General features: G+C 65.9%; 4 protein-coding genes across 7 annotated transcripts; 2 read left to right on the top strand and 2 right to left on the bottom strand.

The window, feature by feature from the left end:
* Positions 1–1574: 1574 nt before the first annotated feature.
* On the top strand, positions 1575–3619 carry ANAPC15 (anaphase promoting complex subunit 15). Its single transcript, XM_074573002.1, has 4 exons — positions 1575–1800; positions 2623–2682; positions 2975–3112; positions 3316–3619. The coding sequence occupies exons 1-4, from the start codon at positions 1681–1683 to the stop codon at positions 3361–3363; spliced, it is 366 nt and encodes a 121-aa protein (XP_074429103.1). The 5' UTR covers positions 1575–1680; the 3' UTR covers positions 3364–3619.
* A 235-nt stretch (positions 3620–3854) lies between these two features.
* TOMT (transmembrane O-methyltransferase) lies at positions 3855–6785 on the bottom strand. Its single transcript, XM_074573001.1, has 3 exons — positions 6524–6785; positions 5278–5474; positions 3855–4175 (listed from the first exon to the last, which is right to left on the bottom strand). The coding sequence occupies exons 1-3, from the start codon at positions 6783–6785 to the stop codon at positions 3855–3857; spliced, it is 780 nt and encodes a 259-aa protein (XP_074429102.1).
* A 3455-nt stretch (positions 6786–10240) lies between these two features.
* On the top strand, positions 10241–17186 carry LAMTOR1 (late endosomal/lysosomal adaptor, MAPK and MTOR activator 1). The gene is made up of 5 exons (XM_074572199.1): positions 10241–10510; positions 13106–13251; positions 13895–13972; positions 15638–15764; positions 16578–17186. Exons 1-5 carry the CDS (start codon positions 10337–10339, stop codon positions 16668–16670), a joined length of 618 nt encoding a protein of 205 aa, XP_074428300.1. The 5' UTR covers positions 10241–10336; the 3' UTR covers positions 16671–17186.
* Positions 17113–20424, bottom strand: LRRC51 (leucine rich repeat containing 51). 4 transcript variants are annotated; one of them, XM_074572201.1, is made up of 6 exons: positions 20379–20411; positions 19384–19481; positions 18444–18628; positions 18215–18363; positions 17982–18133; positions 17114–17740 (listed from the first exon to the last, which is right to left on the bottom strand). In XM_074572201.1, the coding sequence occupies exons 1-5, from the start codon at positions 20402–20404 to the stop codon at positions 18019–18021; spliced, it is 573 nt and encodes a 190-aa protein (XP_074428302.1). In that variant the 5' UTR covers positions 20405–20411; the 3' UTR covers positions 17114–17740; positions 17982–18018. The 4 variants fall into 4 exon arrangements, with proteins under 4 accessions (XP_074428301.1, XP_074428302.1, XP_074428303.1 ...); XM_074572202.1 differs by having other exon boundaries at positions 17126–17232; XM_074572203.1 differs by having other exon boundaries at positions 17638–17758.
* Positions 20425–20638: the final 214 nt, after the last annotated feature.

Here is a 20638-nt window from a genome sequence, read left to right as displayed (position 1 = left end):
AGAGATGCCCCCCCAGGATGGGGGGGGGGGGGCAGGTACTCCCCCATGGGGGTCACAGATAGCCCCAGGGGGGTTACAGAAGTCCGGGGGGGGCAAATACCCTCCATGGGGGTCACGGATACCCCCCCCCGAGTCACAGATACCCCTGGGGGGTCAGGTACCACCCCATTGGTGTCCATTGGTGTCACAGATAGCCCCAGGGCGGGGCTCAGATGCCCCAGGGGTTTCACAGATGCCCCAAGGAGGGTCACAGATGCCCCGGGGGGGGGATTACAGATGCCTTGTGGGGGCTGATACCCCCCCATTGGTGTCACAGATACCCTGCTGGGGGGCCACAGATGCTCCAGAGGGGTGACAGATGCCCTGGGAGGGGCAGATACCCTACTTGGGGTCACAGATATTCCCCGGGGGGGGTCACAGATGCCCTGCGGGGGCCCGCACTGCCACATTAGGGTCGCAGAAACCCCCCTGGCAGGGTCACAGATACCCCGGGGCGGGGGGCAGACAGCCCTGGGGTAGAGACTGGGGGTGGGCAGGTACCCCAGGGAGGGGCAGATACCTCTGGGGTGACACATGACGGGGGGGCAGACATGCCCCTGGGGGTCACAAATGCCCCGGGGGGGGAGCAAATACCCTCCGTGGGGGTCACAGATGCCCCCGGGGGGGAAGATACCCCATGTGGGTCACAGATTAACCCCCCTATTGGGGTCACAAGTACACATCAGAGGGGTCACAGATACCCTGGTTGGGGGCAGATACCCCCCGAGGGGGTCACAGATCCCCATGGGAGTCACTGGTACCCCCCCGATGGGTCACAGGTACCCCCCAGGGGGTCACAAATGCCCTGGTGGGAGGCAGATACTCTCCGAGGGGGTGACACTTGCCCTGCGGGGGGGACAGATACCCTCCAAGGAGGGTCACAGATGCCCTGGTGGAGTTTACAGATGCCCCGGTGGGCAGGCACCCCCCCACTGGGGTCACAGATACCCCGGGGGGGGTCACAGATGCCTCAGGGGGCAGATATCACCCCATTAGGGTCACAGATATCCCCCGGGGAGGGGTCACAGATGCCCTGGGGGGGTCACAGAAGCCCCGAGAGGGGCAGGTACCCCCCTCATTAGGGTCAGAGATACCCCATGGGGGTCACAGATACCTCCCGGGGGGGTCACAGATGCCCCGGGGGGAGCAAATATCCCCTCATGTGGGTCAGAGATACCCCATGGGGGTCAGAGATACCTCCCGGGGGGGTCACAGATGCCCCGGGGGGGACAAATATCCCCTCATGTGGGTCAGAGATACCCCATGGGGGTCACAGATACCTCCCGGGGAGGGCACAGATGCCCTGGGGGGGGCAGATATCCCCCCGTGGGGGTCACAGATAGCCCATGGGGGTCAGAGATACACCCCGGGGGGGGCACATTCCCCCCATAGTTCCCAGATGCCCCCCCACGGGGTCGGACGCGCTGGGGGCGGGGGGATCGCGGCTGTCAATCAAAACTAGGCCCCGCCCCATTGCACAAAGCCACGCCCCTTCGCCCCAGCGCACCCGTTCCCTCTGCGCATGCTCCGTGCGGGGGGGGGCCGGGAGAGGGTGCACTGCCAAGTGCTTCCGGTGGGGTTGTACTTCCGGGTGGGCGGCCGGTGGCGGTGGGTGCCGCTCCTGGTGTCCCCCCCCCCGCCATGTCCACGCTGTTCCCCTCGCTGCTGCCCCGCGTCACCGAGTCCCTGTGGTTCAACCTCGACCGGCCCTGCGTGGACGAGACCGAGCTGCAGCAGCAGGAGCAGCAGCACCAGGCCTGGGTGGGCCCCGAGGACGGGAACCGGGGCCGGGGGGAGCGGGGGTTCTGGGCCCCGAGGCCGGGGATGGGTCCCCGCGGCCCTCTGTGGACCCTTCCCTCCGCTCCCGGAGCTCCCCGTTATTTGGGGGGGTGTGTGTCGGGGTGTGTGTGTGTTAATTAAAGACCTGGTGCTGAACCGAGACTCCTAATTAATTAATTAACCTTCTCCCGGGGGGTGAGGGGGGGGAGATTTCTGATCCCGGGAATCCACCGGCACCGGGAGCGTGAGCTGGTGTCACGGTCTTACACCAGCCCTGGAGTATGGGGGAAAAACACCTCTGCTGGATTAAAACGTGAGAAAAGGAATCTCGGTGATTAAATTACTGTAATGGAATAAAATAATTTCAATCAATAATTAAACCCCCGGCGCCGGGGGGAGGCTCCGGGGCCCTCTGCGGGGGGGGGGGGGTGCAGGAGTATTTTAATTGAGCTTTAATTAGCTGCGGCTCATCTGCCTGAACCGACGCCTTGGAACGGGGTTCTCGCTTTTATAAAATAACGGAAAAAATCTTTGTGTTTGAGCTCACTCGAGGCAGCGGGGTGGGGGGGGGGGGGGAAGGTGTCTCTGGGACACCCCACCCCCGGTGCTCTGGTGCCAGCGACCCTCCCCTTCCCTGCCTGTCCCCCACCCTGGGGACACCGCGGGCAGGGGGAAGGGGGGGCCACATCAGGCAACGGGGCGAGTGCTGGAGGGGCCGGTTTGCCAGTGGGGAGCCGCACTGGGGGTGTCACGGAGCTGTTGGGGTGCTCACCTCCCCCCCCCTTCCCCAACTTCCCTCCCCAGCTCCAGAGCATCGCCGAGAAGGACAACAACCTGGTGCCCATCGGAAAGCCGGCGTCCGAGGTGCATGTGGGGGACATGGGGGGTCCCCCACCCCCTTGCTGGATGTGGGGGAGTCTCATGGGGGGGACAGGGGGGTCCTCCAGCCCCTTGTGAGGCCGGGGGAGGGGATGACAGGGTGTCCCCTACCCCCTTGCGAGGCAGGGGGAGGGCTCATGGGGGGCACAGGGGGTCTCCCAGACACTTGCAAGGTGGGGGGAGGGCTCATGGGGGGCACCGGGGGCCCCCCATCCCCATGTGAGGTTGGGGAGGGGGGGGGGGGGGCGGCAGGGCACTGAAGCTGTCGTACCCGCAGCATTACGACGAGGAGGAGGAGGAGGACGACGAGGACGATGAAGACAGCGAAGAGGACTCGGAGGACGACGAGGACATGCAGGACATGGATGAGATGAACGATTATAACGAGTCTCCCGATGACGGGGAGATTAACGAGGTAAAGGGTGGGGGGGGGCAGCGCTGGCTCGTGTCCCTGCCCCACTGAGCCCCTAAATGGGGGGTGTCTGATGCAGGGGAGGCCGAGGATGAACCCCAGGGGGGTCCCAGGCCTCCCTGCCTTTGGGAAGGGCTGGCTGCTGGGCCCCACTCTGCTTGCGGGGGGGGGTGTGTGTGTGTGTCTCACACCTTTCCCCTCCCCAGGTGGACATGGAGGGAGCAGAGCAGGATCAGGACCAGTGGATGATCTGATCCCACCCAGAGCCGAACTGGAGCCTGAGGACGGGAGGAGGCTGGGGGGGGGTGAGCCCTCCCCCATGGCGGTTTGGGGCTGGGGGGCCATTTGAGTGAAGCTCCTTCTGCCGTGGCCGCACCGGGGGCTGCGTGGGGCGGGGGGTGTCGGGGTGAAGTTGCCTGGGGGGGGCCGGAGAGATGCTGGGGGGAGCGTGGGGCTCTGCCTGGCGCTGTGTCTTTTCTAATAAATTCATTTTTTAAGAAATCGGGCCCCAAATCTGGTGTCCGAGGAACACCGCGGGGGGGGGGGATTCCGGGTGCTGCTGGGGAGCGCCGGGCTTCCCCGGGGTCTCGCCCCGGACCTTCCTCGGCTCCGGCAAGACGCCCTCTTCCACCCCTGGGTGCCGCTCCCACCTCCGTGTCCCACCACAAACCACAGCAGCCACCACCTTTTCTCCGCAGCCCGTGTTTCCAGCTGAGCGCAGCCCTGGCGGAGCTCCGCGCCCGGCTCAGCGGTTCCCGGTGTAGCAGAGCTCGGCGATGCCGTCGGGAATAGTGCGGAAATACTCCAGGCTGGCGCGGTGCACCCTGCAGCGGTATTTGCCGCAGGTTTTGGCGTACTGCAGGAAATGGGGCGCCCCGGGGAAGAGGACGTTGTCGGCCAGGACGGTGGCCCCCTCGGCCAGCAGCTGGTGGCTCTCCAGCAGCTGCAGGTCCCGCAGGTAGCAGCGCTTCCAGTGGTCCATGAAGACGAAGTCGACCTTCGTCAGGCCGTGCCGCTCCCTCAGGCGGGGGATCACCTCCTCCGAGGGGCCCACGATCAGCTCCACCTGCACCGAGCAGCGCAGATGTTTAATGGTGCTGGGTCCATACTGGGACCAGAGCTGTGTGACATCACTGGTGACATGGATGGTGGGGTCGAGGGCAACCTCAGCGAGTGACACCAAGCTGAGCCGTGCGGTCACACAATGAGGGATGGGATGCCATCCAGAGGGACCTGGACAGGCTGGAGAGGTGGGACCACATGAACTTCATGGGGTTCAACCAGGTCAAGCGCAGGGTCCTGCACCCGGGTGGGGGTGACCCCAAGCACAAATCCAGGCTGGGCAGAGAATGGATGGAGAGCAGCCCTGAGGGAAGGGTTTGGGGGGGTTGGGAGAGGGAGGGGGGGAAAAGCTGGCCGTGAGCCGGCACCATGCGCTGGCAGCCCAGAAACCCCCCCGCAGCCTGGGCTGCATCCCCAGCAGCGTGGGCAGCAGGGCGAGGGGGGGGATTCTGCCCCTCTGCTCCGCTCGGGGGAGACCCCCCTGCAGTGCTGCCTCCAGCTCTGGGGCCTCAGCACAGGAGAGACACGGAGCTGCTGGAGCGGGGCCAGAGGAGGCCCCGGAGATGCTGGGAGGGCTGGAGCCCCTCTGCTGGGAGGACGGGCTGAGAGAGTTGTGGGGGTTCAGCCTGGAGAAGAGAAAGCTCCGCAGAGACCTTGGAGCCCCTTCCAGTCCCTCAAGGGGCTCCAGGAAAGCTGGGGAGGGACTCTGGATGAGGGAGGGGAGCCATGGGACGAGGGGGAAGGGTTTTCCGCTGCAAGAGGGGAGATTGAGCTGAGATCTCGGGCAGAAATTCTTGGCTGTGAGGGCGGTGAGCCCCTGGCCCAGGTTGCCCAGAGAAGCTGTGGCTGCCCCATCCCTGGAGGGGTTCAAGGCCAGGTTGGCCGGGGCTTGGAGCGACCTGGGCTGGTGGGAGGTGTCCCTGCCCAGGGCGGGGGGGTGGAATGAGATGATCTTTAAGGTCCCTTCCCACCTGAACCATTCCATGACGCCCCTCAGCCCCAGGGTGCCAACCCACCACCCCTACCAGGGCAGGACCCCCCCACCCCTCTCCTCCCCGGCAGCGGCGGGCAGAGCCGTGTTTCCCTCCCCTGGGCACGCTGCTCACCGTCTGCTCGTCGAAGCCGGCCAGGCGGATGACCTTCTCGGCCACGGCGGCGTGGCAGGGGTCCCCCTCCACGGTGTAGAGGCGGGCGCCTGGCGGAAGCCCCCGCGCCAGCAGCACGGTGCCGTAGCCGCAGTAGGTGCCCAGCTCCAGCACCCGCAGCGGTGCCCGCTCCTCCAGCAGCCGCTCCACGATCCGCCCTGCCGCGGCCCGGCACCGTCAGCACCCCGGGGGGGCTGCACCCATCCCTCCCCCTGCTTCCCGGCGCAGCGTCGGGTCCCCGGGGCTGCTGGGATGGGGGGAAGGTGGTGGCTGGTTCCCCAGCGCCCAGAAGGATGGGGGACGTGGCACGGCATGGCAGGAGGGAGGTGGATGGCCGCGCCAACGCTCCCCGTGGCCCTACCTGTGGCGGGGCCATGGCCCTGCTGGGGGTGCAGAGCGCTGGCAATGGTGCCGTGACTGTAGTGGCAGTGCCACGGCTGTGCCAATGATGCCATGGCCACAGCGATGGTGCCACGGCCATGCCATGGTCATGCCAATGATACCGTGGCCGTGTTGAGGGTGCCACGGCCATGCCAATGATACCATGACCATACTGATGGTGCCATGGCCACACCGATGGTGCCACAGCTATGCCAATGGTGCCATGGCCACCGACGGTGCCATGGCCATGCCAATGATGCCATGTCCATGCTGATGGTGCCACAGCCACGTCAATGGTGCCACGGCCGTGCCAACAGTGCTGTGCCAGTGGTGCCATGGCCTTTCTAATGGTCCCATGGCCACACCAGCGGTGCCATGGCAGTGTCAATGGTGCCCCGGCCATGCCATTGGTGCCGTGGCCGCACCAACAGTGCCATGGCCATGTCAATGGTGCCACAGCCATGCCATTGGTACTGTGGCCGTACCAACAGTGCCATGGCCATGTCAATGGTGCCACTGCCGTGCCAACAACGACGTGTCCATTCCAACAGTGCCATGGCTGTTTTCAAAGGTGCCGTGGCCATGCCAACAATGCCGTGCCCATACCAACAGCGCCACGGTGGTGTCAATGGTGCCACAGCCATGTCATTGGTCCCGTGGCCATACCAACAGTGCCATGGTCATGCCAACAGCGCCAAGGCGTTACCGCTGGTACCACAGCGGTGTCAATGGTGCCACGGCCATGCCATTGGTGCCGTGGCCGTGCTAACGGTGCCATGGCTGTGCCGGGCCTCCCCCGGCGCAGGCGGGCGAGGGTGGCGCTCACCTTTGACGGGCCCCACGCAGCTGAGGTGCTCACAGTGGTAGCACCACTGGTCGAAGGTCTGGAGGACGTGGCGGGGGTCGCCGGGGATGGCGTGGGCCAGCAGGTACTGGAAGGCGCGCTGCTCCCGGGGGACGCCGGTGAGCCGGTCCCGCAGCCAGCCCACCAGCACCGCCCGGTACAGCAGCACCAGGTAGTGCCGGTAGCGGATCAGCAGGGTGACGAGGAAGGGGAGGAAGGCCAGGGCGATCGCCGGCGACACCATCCCGGGGGCCGGGGGTCAGGCTGTGGAAAAGGGCCCCCCCCCCCGACCAAGTGATGCTGCGGGGGGGGGAGGTTCCTCCCAGGGTGCCAGCCAGCAGCTCCCACTTGTGCCATGAGCTGGCAGTGCTCTGCACACACACCCCCCCGCTTTGCCGGGGCCGGGGCACCCCGGGGTGCTGTGGGGGTCCCTGCGCCGGGGCTGAGGGGGGGGACGGGGACCCATCTGCAGGGCTGCTGTCCTGGGGGGTTGGGCTGTGGGGCTGCTGGGCGTGGGGGGGGAACTGCCTGGCACACCCCCTCGCCCCCACCTTGGCCCAGCTTTGCTGCCTCCGCACCCCGTATCCTGCACCCCACACCCCACACGGCACCCCACATCCCCTCCCCACCGCCCTGGGCTGTTGGGGGTCCCCAACCAGAGCAAGGGGACGGGGCTGTGGGGGTGGCACCTACCTGTCCCCACGCTCCAGGCGGGCAGGAGGAGGCAGGGGGCAGGCAGCAGGCAGGGCTGCATGTCCCCGAGCGGTGCCGAGCCCCGCTGCCCACTCAATTATTGATGGCGTCGCCTCAGCCACAGCCGGCACCAGCTCCGGTTACCGGTTACTGGGCTGAGAGGGGCTGGGGACAGGGACGGGGACAGGATGGGGCTGGGGGATGGCCCTGGGGCTGCCGGAGGGGTCTTGGGGCTGGGATCCCCATAACAGGGCTGGAGTCTTGATGCTGGGGCTGGGTTCCCCATATTGGGGCTGGGGTCCACATACTGGGGTTGGGGTCCTGACACTGGGGCTGGGGTCCCAATACTGGGGCTGGGGTCCTGATACTGGAGTTGGGGTCCTGACATGGGGGCTGGGGTCCCCATACTGGAGCTGGGGTCCTGACACTGGAACTGGGGCGCCGTCACTGGAGTTGGGGTCCTGACACTGGGGCTGGGTCCTGATACTGGGACTGGGGTCCCAATACTGGGGCTGGAGTCTTGATACTGGGACTGGGGTCCTGTCACTGGAGCTGGGGTCCTGACACTGGGGCTGGGGTCCCAATACTGGAGTTGGGGTCCTGTCACTGGGGTTGGGTCCTGACATGGGGGCTGGGGTCCCCATACTGGAGCTGGGGTCCTGTCACTGGAACTGGGGCCCCGTCACTGGAGTTGGGGTCCTGACACTGGGGCTGGGTCCTGATACTGGGACTGGGGTCCCAATACTGGGGCTGGAGTCTTGATACTGGGGCTGGGGTCCTGTCACTGGAGCTGGGGCCCCGTCACTGGAGCTGGGGTCCTGACACTGGGGCTGGGGTCCCCATACTGGGACTGGGGTCCTGATACTGGTGTTGGGGTCCTGATTCTGGGGCTGAGGTCCTGTCACTGGAGCTGGGGTCCCAATACTGGACTTGGGGTCCTGTCACTGGGGTTGGGTCCTGATACTGGGACTGGGGTCCCCATACTGGAGCTGGGGTCCTGTCACTGGAACTGGGGCCCCGTCACTGGAGCTGGGGTCCTGATACTGGAGCTGGGGTCCTGACACTGGGACAGGGGTCCCAATACTGGAGCTGGGGTCCTGATACTGGGGCTGGGGTCCTGTCACTGGAGCTGGGGTCCCAATACTGGAGTTGGGGTCCTGACACTGGGACAGGGGTCCCAATACTGGAGCTGGGGTCCTGTCACTGGGGTTGGGTCCTGATACTGGGACTGGGGTCCCAATACTGGGGCTGGAGTATTTATACTGGCTCTGGGGTCCCCGTACCGGGGCTGGGGTCCTGTCACTGGGGTTAGGGTCCTGATACTGGGCCCGAGGTCCTGTCACTGGCACTGGGGTCCCCATACTGGGGCTGAGGTCCTGATACTGGGCCCCTCTCCCTGCCGCTTCCCGCGCAGCCGGGGCCGTGCGCGATGTCCTGCCGGGCTGAGCACCGACGCGCTCGCCACAGCGATGGGTCCCATGGCGGGGAGGGGGGGCGGCACTGGGCAGGGGGTGACGGGGTGCTGGGGGGCGGGGTGGCAGCACAGGCAGCGGGGAGCTGCAGGCAGAGCGGGGGGGCTCAGCTTGGACCCCCCCTGGCGTGGGGGTGCCCAAACCTGCTGGGGGGCTGCAGGGGGTCAAAGGGAAGTCCGGGGGCTTGGGGGGCTCGGGACTCGGGGGGCTCAGATAGTTTGGGGGGGCTCAGGGGGTTTGGGGCTTAATGCTCAGGGGACTCAGGATTTGGGGGGCTCAGGGCTTGGATATTTGGGGGGTTCAGGGGGTTCAGGTGGTTTGGGGGGCTCAGGGCGTTTGGGGGGCGCAGGGGTCTTTGGGGGGGCTCAGGTCTTGGGGGGCCCGGGGAGGCTCAGGGGGATGTGGGGGGCTCAGGGGGCTCAGGACTTGGGGGGCTCGGGGGCTTCAGGGGGCTCAGTGGGATTTGGGGGGCTCAGGGGAGTTGGGAGACTCGGGGGGGGGGGGCCGTGCCTCAGTTTCCCCACCCGCCGGGTACCAGCCCTCCCGGGAGTACTGGGAGCACTGAGAGGGTACTGGGGGGCACTGGGAGGGCACTGGGAACGCTGGGAGCCCTGGGGGCACTGGGAGCACTGGGGGTGCTGGGAGCCCTGGGGGCACTGGGAGCTCTGGGAACACTGGGGAACACTGCGGGGGGCACTGGGAGCACTGGTGGACTGGGGAACACTTGGGGGACACTGGGGCACTGCGAGGGTACTGGGAGCACTGGGCAGCACAGGGGGGCACAGGGAGAGCCCTGGGAGTATACTGGTGGGAACTGGTGGACACTGGGGAGCACTGGGGGAACACTGGGGGACTGGGGAAAACTGGGGGACACTTTGAGCACTGGGGGGCACTGGGACACTGGGAGGCATTGACGGGCACTGGGGGACACTGGGGAGCACTGGGAGCTCTAGGGGACTGGGGAACACTGGGGGGGGGGGGGGCACCGGGAGGCACTGGGAGCACTGGGGGGCACTGGGCGACACTGGGGAGCACTGGGAGCTCTGGGGGAGTGGGGAACACCGCGGGGAGTGGGGCGCTGGGAGCACTGGGAGGCCCTGGGGATACCGGGAGGGTACTGGGAGCACTGGGGGGCACTGGGAGGCATTGACGGGCAGTGGGGGGCACCGGGAGCTCTGGGGGACCGGGGAACACCGGGGGGCACTTTGAGCACCGGGGGCACGGCGGGGAACTGAAGGCACTGGGAGCACTGGGGGCACTGGGAGCCCTGGGAACACGGGGGGGGACCGGGAACTGGGTTGTGCTGGCAGCCCTGGGCGGCGCGTGCAGCCGGGCACGTGACCGCTCTCGCACGCGCCCGCCGCCCCGGGCCGCGTGACGCCTCTACGCGCGAGCTCCGCCCCCCTCCCCTCTCCCCCCCCACCTCCCCACCCGCGCCATCCTGTGACACCGCCCCCACGCGCGAGCGCGGCGCGAGGCGCCGCTCACGTGACGGGGCCCGCGGAGGGAGGGGCTCCGTCCCTCCCTCTTACCCGCCCTCTGATTGGCTGCCCTTCACGTGACGGCGGCGTTTTTATGCGGGGCCTGTCTTCTCCTTTCTCATTGGTTCCTTCCCCCCCCACGTGACGCCATGGCGGGTCACGAGGCCGGCAGGGGGAGGCAGGCGGTGCCGCCCTCTCCCCTCTCACGTGACCGGGGCGGCGGGGCCCCCGCCGGACACCGCAGCGGCGCCGCGCCCGGCCCGGCCCTGCTGCGCCTCGCCATGGGCTGCTGCTACAGCAGCGAGGCCGAGGCCTCCGACCAGGTGCGCCCGGGGCCGGGGGAGGTGGCCCGGGACCGGCGAGGGTAGGCCCGGCTCCGGCGGGGGCGGCCCGCTGCGGCGAGAGTAGGCCCGGGGCCTGCGGCGGGCGGCCCGGCCCCGCCACACCACGGGGGGGGACACCGCGGGGAGCTGCCTGCCCGGCACCGGGGGAGGCCTGGCTGACCGTGCTCGGAGCCCTCGTCCCCTTCCCGGGGCCCGGCGGTGGGTTCGGGAGTCCCGCCGCGGCTCCTCCGGTTCGTCCATCCCGCTGTGCTTGGGAGGGGTCTGGCCCCGCCGGTGCTGCCTCGCTGTCTCCGGCTGCGTCCCGCAGGTCCCCGGGTCCGCCTTGTCTCCCTCTGCGGAGCCCTGGGACCGGCCGGAGGGGTGGGTCTGCGATCTCATGGGGTTCAACCAGGCCGAGTGCAGGGTCCTGCACCGGGTGGGGACAGCCCCCGGTCCCAGCCCAGGCTGGGGATGGAGAGCAGCCCTGAGAGAAGGGCTTGGGGCTGGTGGGGGGGAAAAGCTGTCCATGACCCGGCAACGTGCGCTTGCAGCCCAGAAACACCCTGCAGCCTGGGCTGCATCCCCAGCAGCGTGGGCAGCAGGGCGAGGGGGGGGATTCTGCCCCTCTGCTCCGCTCGGGGGAGACCCCCCTGCAGTGCTGCCTCCAGCTCTGGGGCCTCAGCACAGGAGAGACACGGAGCTGTTGGAGCGGGGCCAGAGGAGGCCCCGGAGATGCTGGGAGGGCTGGAGCCCCTCTGCTGGGAGGACGGGCTGAGAGAGTTGGGGAGGTTCAGCCTGGAGAAGAGAAGGCTCCGCGGAGACCTTGGAGCCCCTTCCAGTCCCTCAAGGGGCTCCAGGAAAGCTGGGGAGGGACTCTGGATGAGGGAGGGGAGCCATGGGACGAGGGGAAAGGGTTTTCCACTGCAAGAGGGGAGACTGAGCTGAGATCTGAGGCAGAAATTCTTGGCTGTGAGGGCGGTGAGCCCCTGGCCCAGGTTGCCCAGAGAAGCTGTGGCTGCCCCATCCCTGGAGGGGTTGAAGGCCAGGTTGGCCGGGGCTTGGAGCAAGCTGGGCTGGTGGGAGGTGTCCCTGCCCAGGGCAGGGGGGTGGAATGAGATGATCTTTAAGGTCCCTTCCCACCCAAACCCGTCTGTGGTTCTAAGGTGCTGTCCCTGTGCATTGGCACATCCAGGGTGGCTGATGTTTCCCTGTTGCCCCTTTTCCCCCTGGACACTGTCAGCCCCCCAGCAGGGCCCAGCCTTTCTCTGGCCGCACAGACCCGGGGCTGACTGCTCTCCTAGAACAGCCTCCCAGAGCTGCTTCTTCCCTTGAGCTTCCTAAAGTCACTTTTCCCTTGTGTTTCTCCGATTACCAAACTTGTGCCAGTGCCCACCAGTCTCCCAGGTGCTGAGTGGGAGGAGGAGGGGGCTTGGTGGATGGGGCAAGACAAGCCTCGCACCCTGCAGACGCTGTCCCGCTGCCGGTGTGAGCCCAGGGTGACAGGCGCTTGTGGCGCTGGTGGGAGTGGTGACAGGTTTTCCTTCCTGGGACAAAGCAACCGTCCCCGCTGACACTGAGCAGCTTGGGGGCCTGGTGCAAATCTGAGCTGTCATCTGTCCTGTGGAAACTTAATCTGTGGCTGTGGTGTGGGCAGCCTGTCACTGTCAGGGAGCTCAGCTGTGACAGCTCATCCCCAGGGGATGCTGAGCTGGGGTGCTCCTGCCATGCTGTGGGGAAGGTGAGGGGTCTGGGCTCAGGGATGCCAGCCATGTTTCCCAGCAGGAGGAAGGGGAGAGGGAGCTGCTGGCCAGGGAGGAGCTGAAGATGGCACCAGCAGGGTGTGCGGAGGAGTGGCAGTGCTCTGGCTCCCCAGCATCTTGCTCTCCTAGGTGCTTGCACCCATCAGCTCCCTGCCAGGCTCTTCCCCCCCCCACCCCTGTGTCGCTGCTTGGCCGAGCTGGAGGATTAAGGCCTGAGTCACGGTGGGGGGCTCTGCACCCCCTGAGCTGAGGAGGGGATGTGCCCTGGGGCTTCACTCCCTCCCAGAGCCTCCTCCAGGCACCCCCTGCCCCGTGGGGCTGTAGCTGGTGGGGTTCACCTGGCGCTGGCCACACCATAACCCAGGCAAGCCACGCTCTGTGGCTGCGAGGAAAGGCTGGTGGTGGTCTCTGCAGACCCTGGGTGTGGGGTGAGGCTGTGGTAGGTGCTGCATGGGCAGGTTTGGGATGCGATGGGTGCGTCCTTGTTAGCTGTGAGTTTTCGGGCAGGTTGGCACTGGCAGTTGGGATCCTCCTTAGGGACATGAGGTGCCGGCCGCGTCGGGTTAGCTGCCCGAGACGTGCTGCTGCACGCTGCCTGATTTCAGCCGCGCTTGCTCGCTTTGTGGCAGTGGGGGCTCCAGGTGTGAAAAAGCGAAGGAATTAGGGAAGAGGAGCTTGACCGTCACCTCGGTGGAGCCGGGGCTGTGCTGGGGTTACACTGGGAAGCGCGGGGAGCCTTTTCTGGCAGGCGGAGGGCAAGACTTGCACTATCCCGTGGGGTGAAAGCTGGTGGCGTGGTGGAGCCAGGGCTGATTCTCTTCTTCCCTTTCCCCAGGAAGAAGAGACAAAGCGGCTGCTGGAGCCGGCGGCCAGCCCTCCCAACAAGGTGCTGAATGGAGCAGAGCAGAGCTACCACAACCTCCCGTCGGCGCGCACAGATGAGCAGGCCATGCTGTCCTCCATCCTCGCCAAAACGGCCATGTAAGCCTCCTGCTGTAACCACCGCAGGCCAGCCCCATTGGGGGGTTCTTTGCGTTGCTCGTGGGCCCTACTGGCATGGAAGGGCTGGTGGAAACTGGTGTGCGTCCCACACACGGTGTCACAGCACCACACTGCCTGGGGGAGGTGGCAGGGGGCACGGGGCCAGGCCACGGCATGGACCTGGGTGAGTGCCCAGTTCTTCTCTGAGCCTGGGGCCCGGCACCGGGGCTCTCGGGATGCCTGCCAAGTGCTTAATCCTCGCAGCCCCTGCAGCATGGTGCAGCGTCCTTCCCCAAGCAGCTGCGTGCCGAGGTCCTCAGGGTACGGGCCACCCTGCGCTGCAGGAGGCTGCATACCAAAGCCTCTGACCCCATCTGCCCCGGGGCAGTTTCAGGCAAATGCTCCTTGGTGTTTCCCCTCCCAACAAGCAGCCGCTCCAGCCTGGTACGCTCCTGTCCAGCTGGCTGCAGCCACGCTGCAAATTTGGCCTCGTAACAGCCCTGAACTGTTCATTTTGGGGTGCTGGAGGGGGCTGAAGTCCTGGTTGCCCTCCTCAGAGGGTGCTGGGTCTGCCCGAGACGGGGATTGTCCTCGAGGGGAGCGACGGACCTGCAGTGGGACCTGCTGTTTTGTGTCTCCGCAGCAACATCATTGACGTGTCGGCAGCGGATTCGCAGGGCATGGAGCAGCACGAGTACATGGACAGAGCCAGGCAGTACAGGTGGGACCTGCCCCGCTCCCTCGGGGCGCTTCCAGCCCCTCAGAGAGTCATAGAATCCCAGAATCCCGGGTTGGAAGGGACCTCAGGGATCAGCTGGTCCAACCTCCCTTGGCACAAGCACGGTCTAGACGAGACGGCCCAGCGCCCTGTCCAGCTGGATCTTAAGTGTCCGATGCTGGGGAATCCACCGCTTCCCTGGGGAGATTATTCCAGTGGCTGATTGTTCTCACTGTGACAAATTGCCCTCTTGTGTCTAATTGGAATCTCCCTGGCAGTAACTTGTACCCGTCACCCCTCATCTTTTCCCCTCGTCTTTTCCGTGTGATCCCTTGTAAAAAGGGAGTCTCCGTCTTCTCTGGAGCCACCCTCTGAATGCCGGAACGTGGGGATCAGGTCTCCCCTGAGCCGCCTTTTCTCATGGCTGAACACACCCGGCTCCCTCGGCCTTCCCTCATGGGGCAGCTTCCATGTCCCCGAATCGTCTTGGTGGCCCTTCCCTGGCCCTTCTCCAGCCTGGCCCCAGCTGTTTTGCATAGCGGGGACCGAAACTGAGCCCCGTGTTCCAGGTGTGGCCTGGCGAGCGCTGAGCAGAGCGGGACAAGGATTCTTTGTCTCTGCTGGCGATGCCCTTGGCGATGCAGCCCAACGTCCCGCTGGGTTTCTCTGCCGCAGCAGCCCCCTGCTCGCTTACCTTGAGCTTGGTGTCACCAGGACCCCCAGGGCCCTCCCCACAGCGCTGCCCCCGAGCTGGGCAGATCCCAGCCTGTGCTGCACTCTGGGATTGTGTGTTCCCAGCTGCGAGACCTTACACTCGTCCTCATTGAACTTCATAAGGTTCTTGTCAGCCCACTCTTCCAGCTGATCCAGGGTGTCCTGCAGGGTGGCTCTCCCTTCCCAAATGTCTGTTTCCCCACCCCGTTTGGTGTCATCAGCAGACTTCCATCAGGGTACACTTGATCCCATCACCCGGCTCGCTTATGAAGCTATTAAACAGTGTTGGGCCCAGTATCGATCCCTGGGGGACCCCACTTGGGCCAGGTTGTTGGTTTGAGGAGGAGCTATTGACCACCCAGCTCTGGATGTGGTCAGTCAGCCAGTTCCCCCAAACTGCACAGACCACTTGTTTGGACCGTAATGCACCAGTATCTCTAGGAGGAGGCTGTGGGGAACTGTGTCTAAAGCCTTGGAGAAATCCACATAGATGATGGCCATATCCCCGGGAAGGCATTGGGCCTTGGGAGAATAACGGTGTGGAGCAGGGCTGGTGCTCAGCCTCTTCCTCTCCTGGCACTGCTGGGTGAAGCCAGCGGCAGAGCCCTCATCCCAGCTACGGTCTCGCTGAGGGCGGCCGCACACAAAGGGCTCCTGTGTTTCCCCCTGGCACTCGGGGCAGCCGGCGGGTGGCTGGATGCGATCGCTCCCGCGTGAAAGGCGCCTGTGTTGGAGAGCTGGAGGCTCCTTCGTCCTCCCGCCTCGGGGCTTGTAGGGGGTTGAGTGCTGGGAGCGGTGCAACGCAGCTCTCCCCAGCTCCCCCTCGGTGTTTGGAGGTGCAGCACCCGTCTTCTGCCGAGCCTGGGGTCTGCCGGAGTCCCGTTGCTCCCCGGGGTGGGCTGACACCCTCCTCCCCAGTGCCAGCGCTGACCCTCGCTGCTCTCCCCTCCGCAGCACGCGCCTGGCCATGCTGAGCAACAACCTGACGCACTGGAAGAAGCTGCCGCTGCTGCCGTCTCTCACCAACCAACCGCACCAAGTGCTCGCCAGTGACCCCGTCCCCTTCGCAGACCTGCAGCAGGTGAGGGGCTGGGGGGAGGGGGAAGCTCTGCCCCACAGCCGATCTGTGGGCCCCGCTCGATGCTCTGCTGAAATGCAGGAGCCGAACGAAGTGTCCTTGTCCTGGGGGGAGCAGCAGTGGCAGTGACCGCTCCAGCTTGTCTGTGGCAGCCCGGCTGTGCTGGAGGGCCCCAAGCAGGTCCCGGCGGCTGCTCTTGTCATCTTTAGCCTTGTCAGAGGGGTGTGGACACCACGGGATCCCATGAGCGTGGAGGTGGGAGTCACGGTGCCCGTGGGTGATGCAGAAACACCCCGAGTTTCAGGCAGTCCCGTAGGGGCTCGTTAGCACTGAAGGCAAAGCCCAGTCACACATTTCTAGCGCAGTAACTGCGTGCAGGCAGCAGCTTTATACTCCTCCCGGTCCCTTCAGAGGGTCATGGCGGCAGCAGGGTGTCTTGTAGCGCAGGCAGCTTTGCTCCCAGGGTGTCCTGCTGCTGCTTTGGGAAAGGAGCTGCTGGGGAAACCTTCTTCCTCCCAGGCAGGAGCCATTGCCTTGCCAGTTAAGCGCACTGAAAAGGCTCAGGTTTGCTCTCAGCCGCAACTGGTTTGCCCACTGTGCTGAGCTCGCCTGCCTGCAGCTTTCCTGATGGATGGCCAAGGTGCCACGGGTCCTTTCCTGCTGTCCAGTTTCCGAGTGATGCCAAATGCCTGGAGTGGGCACCCTGCTGCTGCAGGATGTGCTGGGGCTGCCACGCTGCTCCCTGTGGTGTTTTCTTTGGGATAACTGCCTTGTCGGAGCCACCGCTGATGCCGGCTGCTGTGCTCGTGCCCGCAGGTGTCCCGGATAGCTGCCTACGCCTTCAGCGCGCTCTCACAGATCCGCGTCGACGCCAAAGAAGAACTGGTTGTACAGTTTGGCATCCCCTGAGCCCTCCCCGCAGCACCACAGCTTCACCGGTTTTGGGTTGGTTTTGGTTGTTTGTTTCTTTTTTTTTTTTCCCTTTTTTTTTTTTTCTTGTCTTTCTTCCCCCTCCCTCCCCACGGCACTGCGACAGAACTTGTACAGACACCTGGTTTCCTACTAATCGCGAAGACGCTGTCACCGGCGCACCGACCCTGCCGGCCCTGCTCGGAGGCTTTCTCCTCCTCCCGGGTGGGTGGGTGTGCGTGGGGAGGGGGCTGTGTTTCACCGGATGCCGCCTTGCACAGGGATAACCACAAAGGGAACGCTGGCGCTGGGGGAAAAGGCCCGGCGTGGGTCGGCACCACCGCTGTGCCGGGTCAGGGCAGGCTGGGCCGGAGTCAGGCTGCCGCGGATGTGACGCTCTGCACGGGACCCGGTGGCTTCTGACACCCTCCCCACTTATTTTTACATGTTTGGACCTTTATTTTTTTTTTTAATTATTATTTTTGGCCGCAGTAGATAAAAACCATGTTCATCCAGCGCCCGTCTCCTCTGTCATGGCATGGACATGGTTGGGGACACGTACCTGCTCCCGGGGAGGGGCAAGGGGACAGGGATTTTGGGAGAGATGTCCCTTGTTTAGGGACAGCTCTTCCCTTTGTTTTGGTTACGGGATTTGCTCTGTGCTCCGGACAAAGTCCATGGAGCCCCACTCTACTCTCCCAGCTGCTTACTGGGACCCACTGGACCTGCACTCCTGTTGCTGTGTGGGGCTGATCCCTGCACCCACCCCACGGTCCCGATTTGGCCCATTTTTATAGAAAACAACCCCATGAGCCACCTTCTGCCTTCAGCCACAACTGCCACCCCCCTAGCTGAGGCCTGCATTGATTAGGAGGGGCAGGGAGTCACAGGGGGGTGGCGATGGGGGGGTCCAGAGGAGGCAGCTGCCCCCTTCCCCCCCCGCCAGGACCCCCACCCCCAGTGTCACCCCAGGAGGCAGCCAAGGCCTGGGTGAGCCTGTGGGGGGGTCTCTGGGTGCCGCTCCGCAGGTTTCAAGGCAGATGTTGAGCCTTGTCTTCCATCGGGGTCCCCTGGTTGAGAGGACGCCCCTGGGCAGGGGGTGACATGGGGCTGTGGGCCTAGGGACAAGCCCCAGACACCCCCCGGGACTGCCCAGGTCCTGTTCCCCCTCTCTCCCCACCCCCAAGCAGGGCAACATCCCACTTGTGGGTGGGTCAGGGCAGGCTTGGGGGGCTGGTGGCACCCAGGGGCTTTCAGGTCCCTCTCCCCAGGGTGCCACCCTGCCTCCCCGTGTCCCCCACCACCACCTACTTCACTCTGAAGCGGGGGCTCAGTGTCCTGGCCCCCCCTATTTCTTCTTGCCATGCTGGAGCCTGGCATTGGCAGCATCCTCACGGTCCTGCTTGGTCACGCCGCTGAAGTCCAAGGAGGTGAGGTGGGGCAGCAGGGACAGCACATAGCTCCTGGGGGAACAGGGCTTCAGTGGGGCATGGGGGCTCTCCCCTTGCTCCCTGCGGGGTAAGAGTGCCCCCCACCGAGGGTACCTGTAGCCCCTCTGTTCCTCCATGGGGTTCCCATGCAGGGTGAGGCGACGCAGCTGGGGCAGGACACCCAGCTTGTCCACTTCGGCCAGGCTGCTGATGCTGTTCCCGTGCAGCTGGAGGCTCCGCAGGGCACGGAAAGTGGTCAGGACCTGTGGACCTCCCCTGCCATCAGCCCGGGACACCCCCCCCCTGCACCCCAGGGAAACTGAGGCACAGTTCCCCTGCATACCGGGTCGATGGCAGTCAGACAGTTGAAGGAGAGGTCGAGCCAGCGGAGCTGTGCAGGGGTCACCAGCAGCTGCTCCAGGGTGGGGGGCAGCCCCCCCAAGGCCTCCAGGCTGTTGTTGTTGAGGCGCAGAGCATGGGTGGGCTGTGGGGGCAAGGGGCCAGCGCGGGGCTGCACCCTCAGCAGCTCTGTGGGGAGAGGAGTTGGCTGGAGGGTCACTTCTAGAGGGTGGTGGCCAATGGCTCCATGTCCCGATGGAGATGGGTCACCAGTGGTGTCCCTCAGGGATTCATACTGGGACGAGCACTGTTCAATATCTCCATCAATGACAGGGACTGTGGGAGCAGGGGCACCCTCAGCAAGGTTGTGGGTGACACCAAGCGGTGCGGTGACACGCCTGAGGGCTGGGATGCCATCCAGAGGGACCTGGAGAGGTGGGACCACGTGAACCTCATGGGGTTCAACCAGGTCAAGTGCAGGGTCCTGCACCTGGGGAGGGGCAACCCCTGGTCCCAGCCTAGGCTGGGAGAAGAGGAGGCTCCACGGAGACCTTGGAGCCCCTTCCAGTCCCTCAAGGGGCTCCAGGAAAGCTGGGGAGGGACTCTGGATCAGGGAGGGGAGCCATGGGACGAGGGGGAAGGGGTTTCCACTGCAAGAGGGGAGACTGGGCTGAGATCTCGGGCAGAAATTCTTGGCTGTGAGGGCGGTGAGCCCCTGGCCCAGGTTGCCCAGAGAAGCTGTGGCTGCCCCATCCCTGGAGGGGTTCAAGGCCAGGTTGGCCGGGGCTTGGAGCAAGCTGGGCTGGTGGGAGGTGTCCCTGCCCAGGGCAGGGGGTGGCACTGGGTGGCCTTTAAGGTCCCTTCCTGCACAAAGCGGTCTGTGACTCTCTGAGAGGGTGAGGGTCTTGCTGTGGGGCTGGGAGCTCCTGTGTGGCCATACTCACCCTCGATGGAGCTGATGCAGCAGAAGGAGAAGTCGAGGGGAGAGGCAAGCTCGGGGCGCTCCCCCCAGGACAGCATCCCCTGCCGTGGGGCAGGAGCCCTGTGGGGCAGAGTGGGCCCTTGCTGCCCTTGCTGCCCCCGCCGCCACCCCCCAAGGGTCCCTCAGGTGTCCCCCACCCCAAGTAGGGCTCTGGGGCTTGCACCCCCCAACCACCCCCATGGCCCCATGTGTGTCCTCATTGCCCCCCATGGCAGCATCACGGCCCCACACATATCGCTGTACCCCCCACAGGAGCACCCTCCCTTTGCCCCATACATGTCCCTGTTGCCCCCAAGAGCCCCCTCCCCACAGCACCATGTAGCCCAGTGCCCCCCCTCCATGCCAGGGTCCCCCTCTCCTGGGTCCCCACGTGTGTCCCTATCCCCCCCTCTGGCATCCCATGGCCCCACACATGTCCCCATGCTGCCCCAGAGCCCCCTCCCCACATTCCGATGTGTGTCCCTGTATCCCCCCACGGGAGCCCACTCTCCTCCCCTGGACCCCCACGTGTGTCCCCGTCCCCCCACTCCGGGATCCTGCGCCACGCGGCCCCACACATGTCCCCGTGCCCCACCGGACCCCCCACCCTTGGAGCCACACATGTCCCTGGGCCCCCTCCCCTTGGTCCCACGCGTGTCCCCATGCCCCCTGGGCCCCCTCCCCGCAGCCCCACACATGTACCCAGGCCCCTCGGACCCCCTCACCACAGCCCCACACGTGTCCCCGTGGCCCCCGGACACCCTCTCCGCGGCCTCACTCATGTCCCCGTCTCCCCGTGCCCCCTCCCCTTGGTCCCGCACATGCCCCCGGTCTCCACAGACCCGCTCCCCGCGGCCCCAGACGTGTCCCCGTCACCCCGTGCCCACTCTCCGCGACCCCACACATATCCCCGGGCCCCCTCTCCGCGGCCCCACACATGTCCCTGTGACCCCAGGCCCCGTCCCTGCAGCCCCCTACCTTCCACGCCCTCCCCCCTCCCCCATACGCCGCCGTCGCCACGGCAACCCGCTCCCGGCGTCCTCCGCGGCTCTCGCGAGACCCGCGCCGCGCCCCGGGGGCCGCCGGGATTGGTAGTCCCTCCCGCCACGCCCCGGCGGCGGCCAATGGGGAGGCGGCGGGGGCGGGCGCTGCTGTTTGAATCGGGGCGGTGGCGGCCCTGCTGCGGTGCGGCGGGGTGGGGGCGGGGGGCCAACCGGGAGGGGGAGGCGCCAACCGGG

Source organism: Larus michahellis, chromosome 1 (assembly GCF_964199755.1).
Source record: "Larus michahellis chromosome 1, bLarMic1.1, whole genome shotgun sequence".
Classification (NCBI taxonomy): domain Eukaryota; kingdom Metazoa; phylum Chordata; class Aves; order Charadriiformes; family Laridae; genus Larus; species Larus michahellis.
Note: the sequence above shows the minus strand (reverse complement) of the source record. Positions and strands in the feature narration are given on the sequence as shown.